Source organism: Melopsittacus undulatus, chromosome 8 (genome assembly GCF_012275295.1).
Source record: "Melopsittacus undulatus isolate bMelUnd1 chromosome 8, bMelUnd1.mat.Z, whole genome shotgun sequence".
Classification (NCBI taxonomy): domain Eukaryota; kingdom Metazoa; phylum Chordata; class Aves; order Psittaciformes; family Psittaculidae; genus Melopsittacus; species Melopsittacus undulatus.
In genome coordinates, this window is record NC_047534.1 from 23869240 (window position 1) to 23887247 (window position 18008).

Sequence of the window (18008 nt, forward strand, 5' to 3'; positions counted from 1 at the left end):
CAGATGTGAATCAGACCTGCATTATGATGGTCTCATGATTTAGGCAACATCTTTAGATGTTGCTAAAAAGTTTACAAGAGAAGAAAACCTGTTCAAGAGAAAAAGCATACATAATCAGAACATCTTCCCTCTCTTCAAATCTCTAGGAAGACATTTCTTCACCATCCCAGCTGCAGTACTTATCGCGTACAGAAGTAGCAGACACAAGTTCTGAAAGTTCAAAAACACTGTCTCAAAAGTTTTAAAAATAAAAACCTGAGTTGACAAGAGAGCCACCATTCACCCAAGCTTTCCCTCCTCAATTCTCAGCTGTAGCAAGTAAGAGTCCTACAAAAAGCCAGCAAGGGTTTTTTAACCAATGCAAATGATTTAAAATAATAAATAAATAAAGCCCTGGAGGTGTTTTTTTTTTCCCTAATGAAAGGCAGATCACTTCAAGACATGTCCTGTTCCCTCCTGCCCCCATATAGCTCTTTGCCTTCTCAAGCTGCATCATGCAAACAAGCACATAAAGGCACTGAAGGAGGGAGAAAGGCTCCAATGATACTGGAAACCACTGCCATCATCTGGGGATGCCACGCAGGCATTGGGACAAAGAAAAGCCATTTGTTATTATAAAACAGGGAACAACCTGATAGAAACACTAGAAATTAAAACTAACAAAACTGAAGACATAATCTGTAAATCAACACGAAAAATAACAATTGTTTAACTTTTAAAACTGCACTGCACTTTAAAAAGCTGAGGAAAAGTGAAAAACTATTCATCAGTGCTAACAGGACAATTCTTCATGAAGAAAACTTTAAAAAAAAGAAAGAATCCTCAAAGGAATATAAACATCTGAAAATCCACAGGCATGGTAAAGAGCATAATTACCGAACATGTAACCTAACATGGTAAAAAAAAAAGATTCAAAGTACTATAAAAAAATATCACAAAGAGAATAGTAAAAGATAATGGCAATGGCAGGTCTACTCAACAGAAACAAGATCTTAAACAGCAACGAACAATTAATGCAAGTTGCTAAAACAAAAATACTTCAGTGGGATGTCAATCAGTAACACTGAGCTGACAACTGTGCTTTAATTAAATTTGAGACTGTTACCAATTAGTTAGTCTAGAGCACTACAGGCTTCATGCTGCGTATGACTCAGTGCACTGACTCATCCAGTCAAACTTTTCCTACAGAAGAACTAGCCAGGCACCCACAAGGATGCAAGATCAAAAAGGAAAGTAACTTCATTGACCTTCTTAGCAAAAATCTTGTTTTAAATTTAGATGACCAAAAGTACATACTGACACAACTGCTCAAACAGCTTTATGAAGGACAGAATTTCAGGAGCACTGTTTTAACTCCATTTCAGGTAAACATCTCAAAAAATCAAAATACGAATAATGCTTTGTATAATTTGAAGCTGAAGCAGCAAATTTTAAGTCTACTTTTTTATAAGCTGCTCAAGTAGCATTAATTGTTATTAATAACATATCTATAATTTTTCATTGAAAGATCCTGTCTTCTGCCACTTGAAAGTTCTGAGCAATTTTAACAACTGACAGCTGAAATTTCTTTATGCCAGAAGTCAGGTCTTCAGCTGATTGGGGAAGGATTGGAAAGAGAGACAAAAAGCCTTCAGCCATTTTCCTGTTCACGTTAAAAAACATGTTTGCTTAGATTTTACAATCATCATCATGCTAAGCATTAATGGCATTTTCGAGTTCTGAAAGAGAAATAATGGAGCATATTCCTGGGTGAAAAACTCCTCACTGTTTCTCCAAACAACTGGCTGCTCACTACCATCTTCAGCTCTAGATGCACACAAGCCCTGTTGTCACAGCTTTGATCAGCTTCCTTACTGATCTGAAGACAATTACAAGTAAACTAACAGTTCTTGTGTAAGCTCACTCCATGTCTGCACCATCAACAGAGCAAGGGAGGAAGGAAAAATGTACATCCAAATAACAGCATGGGCAGTGCATCCGAGATATCTTGAGCCTTATGGCAAGACAGCAACAGACAAACACGAAATATTTTTGGCTTAGAGTGAAGAGTGGAAGAGGTAATGGTCCTGAGAGTTAAAATGAGCATGAACGTTGCCATTAAGAGAGATTCTTAAATTAAAGCATGTCTTCCCCAGAACCTACAATAAGATCTACAAATCATGGCATTTAACATTAATTTTCACCTATTGAAAAAGCTGTAACTCCACTGGGAACAGGTATATTTCATCTCCTTCTCACAGCAAAGTCGGAGAACAACAACCTGCCACTGAACTAAAGCTATAGTTCCACAAGTACTGGGGGGAGGATATGAACAAAAAGGGAGCAATTCTGAAGTATATTCTCACATGCAAGTCTTCCTTCTTCTAGTTAATTTCTCCAAGCACTGGAGCTTACTCGGTTCTTAGAATCACAGAATCATAGAATGGTTAGGGGTGGAAAGGACCTTATGATCATGGCAGTGGTGTTGGAACTAGATGGACAGGGAGATCACACACTAAGCTTACAATTTAACTTCGCAGCATGGCAGAGAAAACTCAGAAGGAAAAAGCTGTATTGTTTTCTCCCATATTAGCATGTTTAGCAGATCTGCAGAATAGTCAGGGAGGGACAGGAGCACAGGGCACAGGTAACATAGAGCTTGGGGCACAGGTAAACTGGACTTGCCCTCTTCAGTTGCAGCAAGACATTTCCCTGGCTTAGCTCTTCAGCCTGGCCCTTTGAGCAAACCTTGCAGGAATGAATCAACAACTTAAAATCCAAATTTTCTTTTGAAAAGAGAAGCAACATCACAAATTGCAATATACAACATAGTGATTAAAAAATGCATTCAGCTGATAGATGAACACTGGGAGCCTCCACCACACGGCTCTTGTGTGACTCTCAGGAGCTCACTAAACCAAGCAGGTAGGTCACATTACTGATTCTCATTTTTCTGGCTACAAAGCTCAGGAACTCAGATCTGCTTCACTGTGACCTCAACAGCTGTGAGTGGATGTCACTCCAGCGTGTGCTTTCAATGAAATATTTAACTCAAAATATTAACCTCTTAGGAAAAGAGGCATTTCCACTTGGGCACCTAAAGCATTATTTTGGTATACCTCTAAGTTCTCCAAAAGAGAGACCCTATATGTATTGCCAGTGGGATTTAATTCACTCCATGTCTACTCTGGTTCTTCAGGGTGAATATTTATCAACAGAGCAGAAGGTGCATTCTCAGAATCCATCTCCTGGCTCAGTCTGAAGAAATCCAGTTTATGCACTGCAATCTGAACCATCTGCTTCAAGCAGGGATAATCAATACATTTTCTCAAAAGCAGATTCTTTACTCAAGAACAGAAATGCTAATGCAGATGAACTCTATATTGTGTTAAAAGCAAAGTGGTTGGGGTTTTTTAATGTATTTAAAAAAAAAACCTTTTAAATGTAATCATGCTGTAAAAAGTATTTTTTTAAATATTATCTAAACGCATTTTCCAAGGAAGCTCACAAAATACAGAAACAATTGATTCAATCTGGGAAACCTTTCGGTGCCAGTAATGTAAGTGACAATTAAATCATTCAGCTGTCTTCTACTGCATTATTAAACCCCTACAAATACAACAAATACAACAAATACAAACTGGAAAATAGAGGATATAAATGACGCCTGTCGAGCCAAGATGCCTGTTTCGTGTGTTTAATTTAGTCTTTCACGATAGTTTTATTACACAATACTCCAGTCAAATTTCTTGTGGCAGATTTAAGACTGAATATAAAATACAGACCACTGTGATGTTTAGAGTGGTAGTTGTGTAAATACAGTCTGGAGTTGAACAGCAAAAAGAAAAAAAAAATGTTCCTCAAGTACTACTTTACATTCCATACACCAGGAGAGCTGTTACATGTATTTGTTATAAAAAAATCTACTGTCTGGGTGCTTCTTCATGTTTTTACTGTACCAGATCAAAATTCTAAGCCATGCTCAGATCATCTGCAAAAAATCATATACCAGATTATTTACAAAAATGAAGGTAAGCTTTTTAATGCCTCGCCAAGAATTTAAGAAGTACAGCAAACCTTATTACGCAACAGTGTCTGCAACATTCTTCACAAAGGAAAACCAACCAGATTGTATCATCATAATAAAATAATCGAGATAAGGCTGCAAAATATTATATAACTCCTTAAAACATAACAATGAATCATATCTTGGATATTGTCCCAAATGATGTAATTCATAGGATTCGTATCAGAGTTATACAATGTGTGTATACTAGAAAGCTTTCTAAAGACAAAAGTACTACAATATTGTAGGAAAAAAAACACACAAGTAATTAAGTGCTAGTTGTGGCTAAGTAAAAGGTTACTACTACAGAAATGCTTTACATTCTACCAAAAATAGCTTTTCAACAGGATACAATTTCCCAAAGTCATTTTGTCATTTTTATACCTCATAAATTCAAGTCCTTGATCAAAGGATTTATCAATCTGAGTCATTGGTTCCTCCATGACATCAGCATTTCAATCACCAAAACACTAGCACATAATTATCCATGAGAAAACAAAGTTTCTGTGAATCTTTCTCCTCTTTTGCTCTGTCATAGGGTGCACCTACTGCCCTGCTACAAGTAAGGGCATATACCTCATTAAGCTGAAAGATGCTCAGCTTCTCAAAGCCATTTAACAAGGACTAATCTTGAAAAGCAAAGTCTACCTACTCTAGCTTATTTCCAAAGCATGTTTCTATAAGTTTTAATTATATTTCTCAGTTCTAAGCACTGCTTCCTTAGTTGACTCAAAATGTGCCTTACAACGGTAAGTGCATCCTTTGCACTTTATGCCAAATCCATTTATCACAGCTACCACTATGCCCTATCTAATGCACGTGTAGATCAACCATGTACCATGTAGAGAAGAGGTATCTCTATTTTCACACTTACCTAAGAATTTGTCTTTGATCCCTGTTAAATATACAGGCATTAAGAAGGCAGATTTATTGTGTATGCCTGCCAAAAGGCAGGGGTTTTGAAATTATTTTAAATAAAATGGATTGTTAAACATTTTTGCACAGTGAAATAGGCTATAAAAGTTGGTTACTCATGAGATTGCAACAAAGATTTGTTAGTAGAGAAATCTACTTTTAGAGAAATGCTGGAAGGGTTTTAGTATTTATCTAAATAAATTATGACTGTACATGGTCATAGATGAAAAAATAATACTAAAACATACATTTTGCTTTTATTCACATGCAAATAACAAAAATTATCCTCAAACCAACAAAGATGATCCAAGATATTCTTTCATTTTTATCAGGACATATTTATACCATTGCAATTTAGCAAGAAGCATTATTTAGCCTTTAGCATATGAACAACCTTTCCTCCCTTTTATGATAATTTAAAATATTTTGCAAAGATGTTGTTTCACAAGGCACGTCAGACATATCCGTTTTTAAACTAGGAATTTTTTTTAGTTTTTAGTAACTGTTTTGAAACTATTACCTTACAGAAGGAAAAATATTATTACAAATCTGGAGAATCACAGACCATACACAGACACCTAGATACTCTGAAGCCCCTACGCATTTCCAAAACCTACCTATCTGTAATCACCACCAAAAAGGTGATGGTGGTGATACTGCTATGAAATGCATGAGCAGGTACATGGTACAGATTATATATTATATTAGTCACAATTCCCATCCAAACCTTTATCAAGCATACAAGAGCTGAACTTGACAGTGAAAATACCATGCAGAATTAAAAGGTCTTACGCCTTATGTCATCACCTGCCAGAAAATAAAGATGGCCAAAAAACAATAAAAATCTTAACACTTCTCTATTTTTGCCAACTGCGATATACTACACCATACAAACCATTTTTTCTGCTATCTACCAGAAAACAGAATGCAGCATATAAAGGACACAGCAAAAAAGGATTTTAGTTGCAACCAAAAAATACTTCCTACCAGCTCTATAGAGTATGTCTTTCATCTATATAAAAGATTATAATTTAAGAAAACAAGGACTGATAAGTGGAACACAACTGTATTGTAATTTTTTTCCAAAAGCCCCTTTCAGAGAATATGAAATGACGATAAAGTTATTTACACTGCAAGTCTAACAATCTACGTTACAAAGACATCTAGATAAACATTTGGCATTTGGGAAAAACCTTCTCACATAATGCATTTAGTACAATATAAAATTACTTTCCAGTACTGGTCTACTCAGCAATTCAACATAATACAACCATTATTAACCATTTTTCTCATCCATGTCATCAGCACCCTAACAGAGGAAGCTATTAAATTATACTAGGATTCAGCTGAAACATCTGTAATATCACTGACTAGGTCTGCACATTCAAACATTTCAGTAACTTGCATTTGCTATCAACCACCTCTACATCATTTCACACAGAGGGGAAATGAGGTTATGAATATATTTTGAAGCACCCATCAATCCTAATCACTCAACAGCCTCAAAATTGATTTCAAAAGTATTTCTTCACAAGGGTTCTATTTTCTGATTACAGCTAAAGATGAAATAGGCAAGATACCCCCTCTTCAGTTCTGAATATTTCTTTCTATAAAAACATGGAAAAAAAGCATTTTACCTCTTCTCTGTTATTGTTTTTCCACCTTCACTTATTCTCTAATACTGCATACCTTAATGCTTACTCCACCTGTAACCGTGAGCAATTTATCTTAAAATACATGACAGTTTTCTCAGTCATCAAGCGTAGGTCCATTGTAAGTCCAAAAAGTCCATTTGCCAGTAAACCACATCATAACTCGCACATCCAGAAGCGAAGCAAGCTGTGTCCCAGACCATCTAGTGTACACCCAAGTGGCATTCCTTGCATAGTGTAAAACCTGTCAGCCAAACACTGCTTTTCAGGCGAGTGAAACGTTCACAAATATGACCAAGAGTAAATTACTTCAAAGCAATGGAACACATGAGCCCTCTCTCCCTTTCCTCTCAGATCAGAAGTAAGAGAAGCAAACAAAAACCACCACCTGCCTTTGTCACTTGCCTTTAGACAGCTCTGGCAGATCTCACTTTAGTATGCATTATTTACTTTACTCATTTCCCTACGAGTAATGTTGTCTAGAATTCGATTTAATGACATTGTGACTCAAGCATGCCATTAGTAAGATCTTCATAGGAAATTAAAATTTCAATGTCTGAATGACTTCAGCTAATCACCAGATTTAGCAAGACAAAGCCGATTTCCTCAACTACCTCAGAAGAAACTTTGTTCCTCAGTTATAACTGAGGAAATACTTAAGATGCAATAAAGATTTTACAAACGCTCAACTGAACATATAATCCAATCTTTAATATTTATGGTTAGCCAACCCCCAAAAAAGCCATATACATGTTTTTGATAAGTCTTCGCTGCCAGGTGTCTACAGCAATTTGACATTAGATAAAACAACTTTATAGAAAGTGAGAGCCTGGAACAATATTAGCTCATTTCAGTGTTTAAAACTGAAACTATTATTACAACATTATTTTTCCAAGCTGCTGAGTATCAACACACACCACTGGAATGAAGATGTGCTCAGAAACTCTGGGAAAAAGTAAAAAATATTAAAATAAAATCAGACCACACATTTGCATGATTTTAGATACCTGTTGATTTTAAATGTCAAATTTGGTAGTTTAACCTTTTAATTATCTATATGCAGAACAAACCTGTGCAAAGCTACTCACTACATGATTATCTTAAACTGAAAGACAAGAAAGTAAGAAAAAACCCTGCAGACATTTCCCATATTCCAATTGTGATCTTAAACTCCCAGTAATATTTTGTGTGGTAGGAAAAGTCTGTATTCCTGTTTGCAAACTTGAATTCCAATATTTAATAAGAAAGCTTAGCCAAAAGGCTGACTAAATAAGACACACAGTACTAGATGGGGAGGAAATGAGTAGCTACATATATTAATTATCACCCTTTCTGCAATCACAGGCTCACTCAAGTTAAAATTTAAAGGGCTTAGATTACTTTCTGGTGAATTTTATTAGTTTTCCCCAAGAGGTGCAAAGACTAATGCTGTCACAACAGAAAAGAAGAGCATATACAGCGTCATTACAAGCTGAGTCACCCAAAAGCACTGAATCTTGCTTTATTATAACACAGCATCTTAAACAGTCTCCTGAAGCACTATCATTTGTTATGCGATAGAGTGGTAACGGCGAGCTAACCCAGTATTACAATAAAATGAAATCTGGCGCATCTGCGAAGCTGCTCTCAGTAAGCAGACCAAGTCCCTTGCTGATCTCTTTGGAGAGCAGCTGCAGGCTTCCCTCCCTTTACTGCAATCAAGAAAGATGCAGAACAAACTTGGTAAGAGCCGTCTTGTTGTTGTTGCTGATGGTAACCTTTAGCTATGCCTGCTGAAAGCCATGCTGCAGGTGGGAAGAAGAGGTGGTTGGGCACATGTCCAAGAATTACAACCTAAAAGATTCTTCCCTGTGCAGCTGTAGCTATCAACTTATTCTTCCTACTTGCACAAATTTTTTAGTTACTTTCTCTCTAAAGAACAAAATCTTGAAAGTATTAAAGTAAAACTGGAATGGACTTCTTCACCATATTCGTATCTTACCACCATTTAGATCAATATGTCACAGTTTTCATTCCCTGATACTACAATCTAATCACACAGCAGTACCACGTTCAAAACAGAAAACAGTTGTGCAGTACTTTCAAATATACAGCGTATGTTTCACTTCATCTATTATTAAAGAATTTGCAATCCCTGTATTTTTGGGGAACCCTCTACAGAAGACAGCAAAGCAAGAGACTTCTGACAAACAGCATTACTGGGCTTGAGAAGCCTAAGGTAGTGGAAGGTGTCCTGGCCCATAGCAAGGGGGTTTAAACTAAATGAGTTTTAAGATCCCTTTCAAACCAAACCATTCTGTGATTCTACAACTTTCTCCATCCCCTGAACTGACATTCATGAAAACAATCTCCTGTCTTGTTTTTTTTTCCTGTCTCCTTCTCTATCTTGTGATGGAACTCACACAGATGCAGATATTGTAAAACTTGTATGACATTTGCTGGCATTACACTGTCAAATAATACTCCTCCTCCATTGCTGCTTTTGATGAAACATCACAGCAAAGAGCCATCAATTATACGTCAAGGAATTCACACAAAAGGGATCTGGTTTTCCGAATCCCCATGAAGACACTACAATCATAAAACCAGGTAATATTACTTCAGTTCACAACTTTAAATTATTACTTTACATAACAGATATCTGAGGGACTATGTTGTGCATATTAATCAAAACCTTTTTGAAAATGTTTTCCATTTTCATGCACTGCCTTCGAATGCTAACTTCACAGCCAAAAATCCCTTTTGAAATCTGATTTTAGCCAAATAGTTTAAACAATGCTCCCTATCACGAGATTCAACTTAACAAGTTTCCTATTACACACTGCAGGAACTGAATACACTTTGCATACATATGCATGCTACGCACACTTCATTACAGATCTCCCTACAAAGCTGTGATCATCCTTCTCCCAAATTCACTTGGCTCATCCCTTTCCCAAATTCACAATATATGCAACCAGAAAACAGGCAAAAGAAGAGTGACTGAAAGGCTACACAGGAACTACATCATCAGCTGAAATAACTCTCAGTAGCTCCCAGAAACACTAAAGTATCATGAATAAAAGTGTGCTCTGTAAATCCCAGATTATCTTCAGAATTTCTCTGTATTAATTTACTGCCTCTTGCACATTCCAGTATATTCTTTCTTCTGCTTTTACAACAGCTTATCTTTATCAATCACCACATAAATCACTTTGCTGCTGCCACAGAAAAACTGACCATACAATCTGCATAGGGAAAGACATTTTCAGCATGCTTCCCACAAGAAAAAAACAAACACAGAATTAACGCTACAGCAAAGAACACTACACAGAATCACAGAATCCCAAGGGTTGGAAGGGACCTCAAAAGATCATCCAGTCCAACCACCATGCAAGAGCAGGGTAACCTAGAGTACATCACACAGGAACTTGTCCAGGCGGGCCTTCAGTATTTCCAACGCAGGAGACTCCACAAACCCCCTGGGAAACCTGTTCCAGTGCTCTGTCACTCTTACAGTAAAGAAGTTCTTCCTGATGTTAATGTGGAACCTCCTATGCTCCAGTTTACACCCATTGCCCCTTGTCCTATCACTGGATATCACTGAAAAAAGCCTAGCTCCATCATCCTGACACCCACCCTTTACATATTTGTAAACGCTGATGAGGTCACCCCTCAGCCTCCTCTTCTCTAAGCTAAAGAGACCCAGCTCCCTCAGCCTCTCCTCATAAGGGAGGTGTTCCACTCCCTTCATCATCTTTGTGGCTCTGCGCTGGACTTTCAAACAATTCCCTGTCCTTCTTGAACTGAGGGGCCCAGGACTGGACACAATATTCCAGACGCGGCCTCACCAAGGCAGAGTAGAGGGGGAGGAGAACCTCTCTTGCCCTACTAACCACACCCTTTCTAATGCACCCTAGGATGCCATTTGCCTTCTTGGCCACAGGGGCACATTGCTGGCTCATGGTCATCCTCCTATCCACCAGGACCCCCAGGTCCCTTTCCCCTTCACTCCTTTCCAGCAGGTCAACCCCCAGCCTGTACTGGTACATGGGGTTGTTCTTCCCCAGATGCAAGACTCTACACTTGCCCTTGTTGAATTTCATCAAGTTTATCCTCATCCAACTCTCCAGCCTGTCCAGGTCTCGCTGAATGGGAGCACAACCTTCTGGTGTGTCAGCCACTCCTCCTAATTTAGTGTCATCAGTGAACTTGCTGAGGGTACACTCAGTTCCCTCATCCTGGTCGTTGACGAAAATAAAAAACAGCACTGCTCCCAGCACCGACCGCTGAGGGACTCCACTGGTCACAGACCTCCAGCTAGATTCTGTGCCATATATAAACCATTTGCTTTATGCCACCTACTTGAATTTTACAAGTCCAGTGGAAAACAGGCTAAAATGATAAAACCAATTACTATGTTCGTGGAATGCTGTGTTTTTCCAAAACAAGTATTTCAGCATTTATCTCATGATGCAGTCAACTTTCCATGCCAACCCTGGCACTTCGGTTGCACCCTACAAAATACCTTGTACAACTTGGGAACTCAGAATTCATTTTTCCAGGTCCTTTTTCAATTCCTGTTTATCTTGGACACCCTGCAGAAAACTTCAATTCTGATAGCCTTTAGTGTAAATGGACTGTTCCAATTACAAATTATTTGCAGATGGCTTTGGAAGTACTACAATAAGTACACTGGTCACAAGCATAGCCACGCAACTATTTATACACCATGATACTTGGAAACCCTTCTCACAAAACAGAAGTCCACTCTGCGGGGTGCTACACAGAGAAAGGTTATTTTTGTCCTTACAAGCTTACACTCAGTGTAAAGCAAAAAAAGAAAAGGAATACTCACATATAGACATTGGTACAAAGAAACTAACACGACAATTTCAAAACAACAGACTTGGCCTTCATGCACTAGCAGTCTACCTCACCTTCCTCTGAGTGTCATCTTACTAACATCCTAACATCTTGACTAATTAGCTCTGTGGAATAGGAAGGAGACAATTATGCTTCAGATCAACAACATCCAACAGTGGCAACAGAATTTCAGGATGTGAAAGGCTACTGTCTTCAAAAAAAATGCAGAGCTCAAGCAGCATTTCAGTAACAAAAGACCAGTATTTGACTGTCAGCAATGTCTTATGCTTCCTCTTGTTATTTTGGAAGGCCACGCTCATAGTCTCCATCAGCTGAAAAAGAATCATTTGACATTTGGATGCATGAAAATAGTAGCTGTCCTGAGAACTATGAAATGTGTACTTGGAAAACTGGAAAGCTTGTAGCAAAGCTTGATGATTTTAAGAAATACATGTCTCTTTCTAGAAGATTATTTCCAAGACAAAGAGGATATCCCACTCAATGAAAGCTGGGTAGTAAAAATAATTTCATAAAGAATCGAAGACAATACTTCTGCAAGAAGTCCTACCTAACTCACAATGATGCCAGCCAAAATCTGGGGAAAATTAACTGCCTTACTTTTTTAGACACAAGTTGACATAATGAGATAAAAATATCCTGATATTAGCTCTGTTTCTGAGGAATCACTATAACACTGGAGAAAAGGGAATGGTTCCATTCTTTCTTTCTCACCTCAAGTTTCAGCACCTACCATTTAATTTACAGGTATTAAAAAATGCTTCCAGAACTATCATAAACCATACAGTATTCCAACAGCTGAATGCATCTCCATTTTAGTCTATTCTAGATTATATTTAAAGCAAAACCACAGATACATCAGATTATAGGCTTCCCCATACAATCTGAGTTGGGTATAACATTTATCATAGAATCATAGAATAGTTAGGCTTGCAAAGGACTTTAAGATCATCTAGTTCCAACACCCCTGCCTTGGGGAAGGATAACTCCCATTAAGCCATGTCACCCAACGCCCTGTCCAACCTGGCCTTGAACACCTCCCAGGTAGTTTTCTTCTTGTTCTAGTTGGAATCTAAATATTATATCCAGAAGTGTCATGTTTGTGCTTGAGCACATCAACATAGTTTCCTAGAGCTCTGCAACCTGTAAGATCCTTTGTTATTAGACCCCCATGAGAATAATTAAAACCACAAAGTTTCATCCTCTCTCATTCATACTAGAATACACAATTAACAAAGTTCTTTTTCATATGACTACAGTCAGATGAAGTGGAAGAGAGCCACACCTCTAGTTAAAAAACAAGTGACTATTGCAAAGGAAAAAGTAAGAAAAGCAGGGTGAAAACTGGGAAAACATGTTTCTGGTTGCACAAAGACTGCACTCTGAAAATATGCTTGGTTCTTTAAAAGAACAGAGAAAACTCAAGCTGCCCTGACAACTGCAGAAACACTGGTCAAGTACACATAAAGAACACTAGTGGACTGATAAGACTAAAGTGTTGTTTAGTCAATACAGTAAACCTAAAGAGGAAATTACTTGTGTGTGGATTTATTGCAACAGACTTTCCATTGGGAAGTGAGGCACATTGGTAAAAAAAAATTTGTACACATGCTTCAAAGACAGGACTTTTACAGGGACTTTGTAGAAACAAGCTCTGAAGCAATAAAAGATTCAAAAATAAGTGGAAATACTATTGCTTAAATCTCTGACAAACAGATTCCACAAAGGAAAAGACAGTCAACGAGAATACTCATTAGGAAGGCACTAACATCTTCATCTCAGCTGTGTCTTGTTCTTAACTAAGGTTTATTTTCTTAGAGCCCTCTGTAAGTAAAATAAAAACCCCATCGACTGACCAAAACCAAAGGGAGAATATTGTCAATCTAACTTGATTTTCTTCATATTGGCAATTCTCTGTCTTAGGACACAAAAAAGAGAGGCCCAAATCAGCTTTTTTACAACAAAAAATATAACCATGATAAAACCAAGTAAAGGAAACCTTGGTGTGTGTAGAAGAAAGGAAACAAAATCCACGATCAGAATATTACCTTCCCTGCCCACAAAACAGAGTGCTCACAGACTTCCAAGTTGTAACTACAACCTCAAAAATGTAAATCGATATGACAGTTCCTGTTGATAGGCATTTTAACAGAAACTGGTATCACCGCTGTCAGTGAGAAACAGTTTTAACTTTTGTTCAAAACTTCACTGGTGCTTACTCTATCAAAACTCAGTTAACACACCACACTCTTTTGCAGACTACTTATTTTCAAAACTTGAAGCTTCAGAAAGTGCTGCAAATAGAAAATTTACTCTGGCTGTAAAAAAAAAAATGGAAGTGCTTGCTCCAGTTAAGCTGAACAGGTTAGCAATATTATAAATGCTTCTGTTCAAGGTAACACACTTGTGCTGTCTTGTATGCATCATTAGTGGTTCACCACTACCTCAGGAATCTGTAAAATCATGTACACAGAGACCTGAAAAAACCTTACCCCAACAGTAAGCTATTTTACATTCTTAAATATTTAAATTATCAAAAAGCCTTCAGGGACAACAGTTACTCTCCACAGTTTACAATCATGAAGAGTTTCTTTTGGAAATTCTGTTGCCAAATAAGTTAGCGGTTTTTTATATCAACAGTTTATTAAAAGAGTTACCTTCTTAATTCCTATTTAAGTAGAAACTCACATAACTGGAAAAAATACCTTCAAATACAGCATCACAACTTGCATGTTCATTTAATGTGTGAAAATTTCATCACAGTTGTAAGATTTGTGAACAAAGGTCCTAGGATATTTCACTAGTTCAGGTATTTTCAGCAGTAGGACACATACTAGAGCAATGTCTATATGACAATATTTACACTATTCTGATTGTCTTTCATTTTCAAAACACAGTGACACTGTCTTCCAAATGGAAGTTCTCACAAAGCAACACACAAGATTTGACCACAATTTTTTGCTCCCTGAATGCACTTCAAACTTGCTATATCTCTTTGCCACTTTTGGACAATGCTGGTTTTGGGTAAAAATAGACATATACTTTGAACTTTCTACATCTTTATGGATCATTTCACTCTTTATAGTGAAACTATTTATTAATAAGATACCTTATATGAAAACTGTTTCACTATGTATCATTTTTGCAAAGGCAATGTGTAACAGTATACTTACCTTATACCAGTAGAATGTAGCTATATCAAAACTGCAGTGTAGGGAGACCTGAGCTAAGTCAGATACCAAAAGGAATTTACAGACAATAGCATAGTGAAATAAGATGACTTGTAGTACTCCCACATTACTGATGCTAACCCGCTTCTGGTACCATACACAGTCATTTTCTAACTACTGTACCTCTACTGTGCACCATATTATGCAGTATAAGCAGATGCTAAGGAAATGCAGTGCCTCAAACCAGGTAAAACCATGGAAGTAACTAGCTCTGAACAAAGATGATGATTATGATGATTTTAAAAACCTATATAGTTACTACCTCTTATACAAAAGAAAAGAGCACGCCACAAACTAATGACACCACACAAGAGAACTCCCTGCTACTATTAGTAATTAACACAACCCTAGAAATACACAAGATCAATCCAGAAAGACAAGCACAAAAGCAAGAGATTATTCAAATACTTACTACAGCTTTAACAAATACTGCTTATTTGGGGATTCAGGAATACAGATACCAGATTTCTATTATTATGAATACAGAATCTTGATTTGAATTGCAAAAAAATTTAGAACCTTTAAAATGTCCAACTGATTCTTGAAGAGCACCTCTTCATTCCCCTAACCAAAAGTTATCCTTATCCTGCACTAATTTTTCTGCTAGACTGCTACTGAATCACAAATGTTAATTAATTATTTAACTCACCTGGCCTGGCTGGGGGGATAAGCAATTAACAACCTCCTCCAGCATCACTGGTATGTGCAATCTTCCATGATCATTGTTTTTCATACTTTGCGGCAACTCTTCAGTTTCAGATTTCTGGATGGTTTGTTCCTTTAACTCACAGTCTGACAGCTTTTTTGCTGAATAATGGATCCTCCTGGCCAAAACAGCCACATCTATTGAAGTCAGCTGTAAGCTGTGCAAAACCAAAGATTTGTAAACTTGGTACAGACGCTGAGATAACATTTTGGAGTTGATCAACCTAGAAAAACAGTAGATATCAGGATATACTCCAAAACAGATACTTAAAACAGTAGGTTTGTTTAAAAAACAAAGTGGAAATGCTGTAAGTAAAGCATTACACAGTCCTAAATGGGCAGCTCTAAATGACAATGTCTAATGTTTTTCATACTTTTCTATGTTATTCTATCAATCAATCGTATTCAAGAAACAACGGGTTTCCTTTCCTAAGAAACACCTTCTTTTTGTTTACACTGGGAGATTTCTATCAATGTCCCAGAGACTTTAACATTAAATGACTAACAGTATCTGAGCAAACCAGAATAGTAACTTCACTTTCAGGTTGCACCCCTCCATTTTGCCAAAATGACACATTTGCTCTGAGTAGTAGTACTCTGGTTGCCAAGTTCTCCGTATTTCTAGTTACAACAGGAATGAATAAATCAAATACTACAACCAGATTTAAAACTGTACTGTAATTTAGTGTTACACATACAGTAAATATGTGGGGTTTGTTATCATAGAATGGTTTGCGTTGGAAAGGACCTCAAGATCATCTAGTTCTAACCTCCCTGCCATGAGCAGGGACACCTCACATTAAACCATGCCACCCAAGGCTCTGTCCAGCCTGGAACTGAACACTGCCAGGGATGCAGCATTCACCACTTCTCTGGGCAACCTGTGCCAGATCCCCACTGCCCCCACCGTAAAGAACTTCTTCCTTATATTTAACCTAAACTTTCCTTGTTTAAGTTTGAACCCGTTACCCCTTGTCTTACCACTACAATCCCTGTATTACACCTCAATATTTTAAACACAGCCAGAGCTAAGAATGCTCCAGAGTAAAACTAACTGAAATAATACTCAAAACCATGGGAAAACTCAAGTGTTTAGCTACAGTTTGTACTACACGGAGGACTGCAGACTTTTTTCACTCTGTCTAAACCACCCCAGAACCAAGCCAGTAACCACCTAGTAGAAGGCTGCATAATTTAATTTCCATTAAAAAAAATAAAAGAACAAAGTTTAACATAGGTGATAACATGGCTTTATTTGTAAGACCTCTGGATTTCTTCATGGAGCTGAGACCTTCTGTAATACTGCACTGCATACCCTCTCCCACCAGACAGCAAACTTGCAAACTTTGACATAAAAGCATTTGAAGAAGTGCCACCTTACATTTATACTACTAGCCAAAGAGCAATCTTACATTAACTAATAGATGGTTATTATGTGCTTTGATTTACCAAACCAGAGGCTTCACATGTTATTTTGCCTGTGTAAATAAGAACATGGAAAGTTATCTCACAACAATTTAAGTCTCCGCTTTTAGATTCAGGAGAAAATACTAAGGTAAGGAAAACACTGACCCTTCACCTTAAATCTGAAAGCATATGTCACTCTATATAACCTCTCACAGACATAACCCAGGTCCAAGGTTCTGCAAGGACCTGCAAAACCTCCACAGAAAAAATGAGCAGAGTGAACAGCAACAACCATCCAACTCCCACTGCCCTACCTTGCTGGTAGGAGCACCTAGTAAGTGATGTTAACACGTGGGCCACACTGCTTTCAACCAACCTGTCTGCACAACCGAGGGATTTCCTTTCTCCTTACAAGTGAGCAAAACCGCGTTACTTTCTTGTAGCACTTTAAGTTACTTTCTTAAGGGGCAGTCGGACAGAGTTTGAAGCACAACTTGCATGGAGCATGACTGACAAAACCTGAACTCTGCAGCGATTCTTCCTCAGAGACGACTAAGGAGGCGGCACTCTGCCCGCACCCCAGCCAGGGCACGCCGGGTCCCCGGCACCACACTGCAGGAAGAAGCCAGGACACAAAAAGGACCTCGCGTAGGGCAGAAGAACCGCCCGCCCTACCAGGCCTGGGAAAACCTCCTCCACAGCGGGCCGGACCGCCGCCCCTCCACACCCCTCGCCGCAGCCCTCTCCGCTCCTCACAGAGCTCTAGCTCTCCCTTAAGGTTCAAAGAAAGCGGGAAACTGAGCAACTTCCACTTCGCACTCACGCCAGCAGAACCACTGCCAACAGCACCCACCCGCAGCCCCTACAGGAAAGCGCTGAGCCCCAAAGCCCACACACCCACGAGGAGCATTATAGAACTGCCCTCCCCAGAGAACGACTGCACCCCACACCACCAGGCCCCAACACCACAACGACCAGCGCGCTTACCGTCGACGCCGTCGCACTGCTTCCGTCACGAGAGCGACTGCCAATGAGGAGGCGGAGGGGGCGGGGCGTCTGTGTTTGAATTCGGCGGGAGCCGCGAGTGGCGGTTGCTGCGCTGCGGGCCTTGAGGTGAGCGGTACCCCTGACGGGGGTCGGGATCATCCACTCTGCCTTTGGCTGAGATGTGGGGTTGGTCTGGAGGCGCAG

At 38.6% G+C, this 18008-nt stretch overlaps 2 protein-coding genes across 9 annotated transcripts in view; one reads left to right on the forward strand and one right to left on the reverse strand.

Annotated features, from left to right (window-relative positions):
- Positions 1–17828, reverse strand: part of METTL15 (methyltransferase 15, mitochondrial 12S rRNA N4-cytidine) — a 94771-nt gene extending 76943 nt beyond the window's left edge. For 2 of the 7 annotated variants that reach the window (XM_031050469.2, XM_031050468.2), the window contains exon 1: positions 15355–15456. Coding sequence is in view for 5 of the 7 variants with exons in the window: in XM_031050470.2 (XP_030906330.2) it covers positions 15355–15618 (264 nt within the window). In the remaining 2 variants the exon portion in view is untranslated. Of the gene's footprint in view, positions 1–15354; positions 15635–17193; positions 17713–17804 lie in introns of those variants that run through there. The other 5 variants (XM_031050470.2, XM_031050465.2, XM_031050466.2 and 2 more) reach the window with 5 other exon arrangements.
- Positions 17829–17889: 61 nt separating this feature from the next.
- The window catches only part of KIF18A (kinesin family member 18A), a 35928-nt gene continuing 35809 nt past the window's right edge, over positions 17890–18008 (forward strand). For both annotated transcript variants that reach the window (XM_031050464.2, XM_005150720.4), the window contains exon 1: positions 17890–17930. The gene's annotated coding sequence lies outside the window, so the exon portion shown is untranslated. The remainder of the gene's footprint in view (positions 17931–18008) is intronic.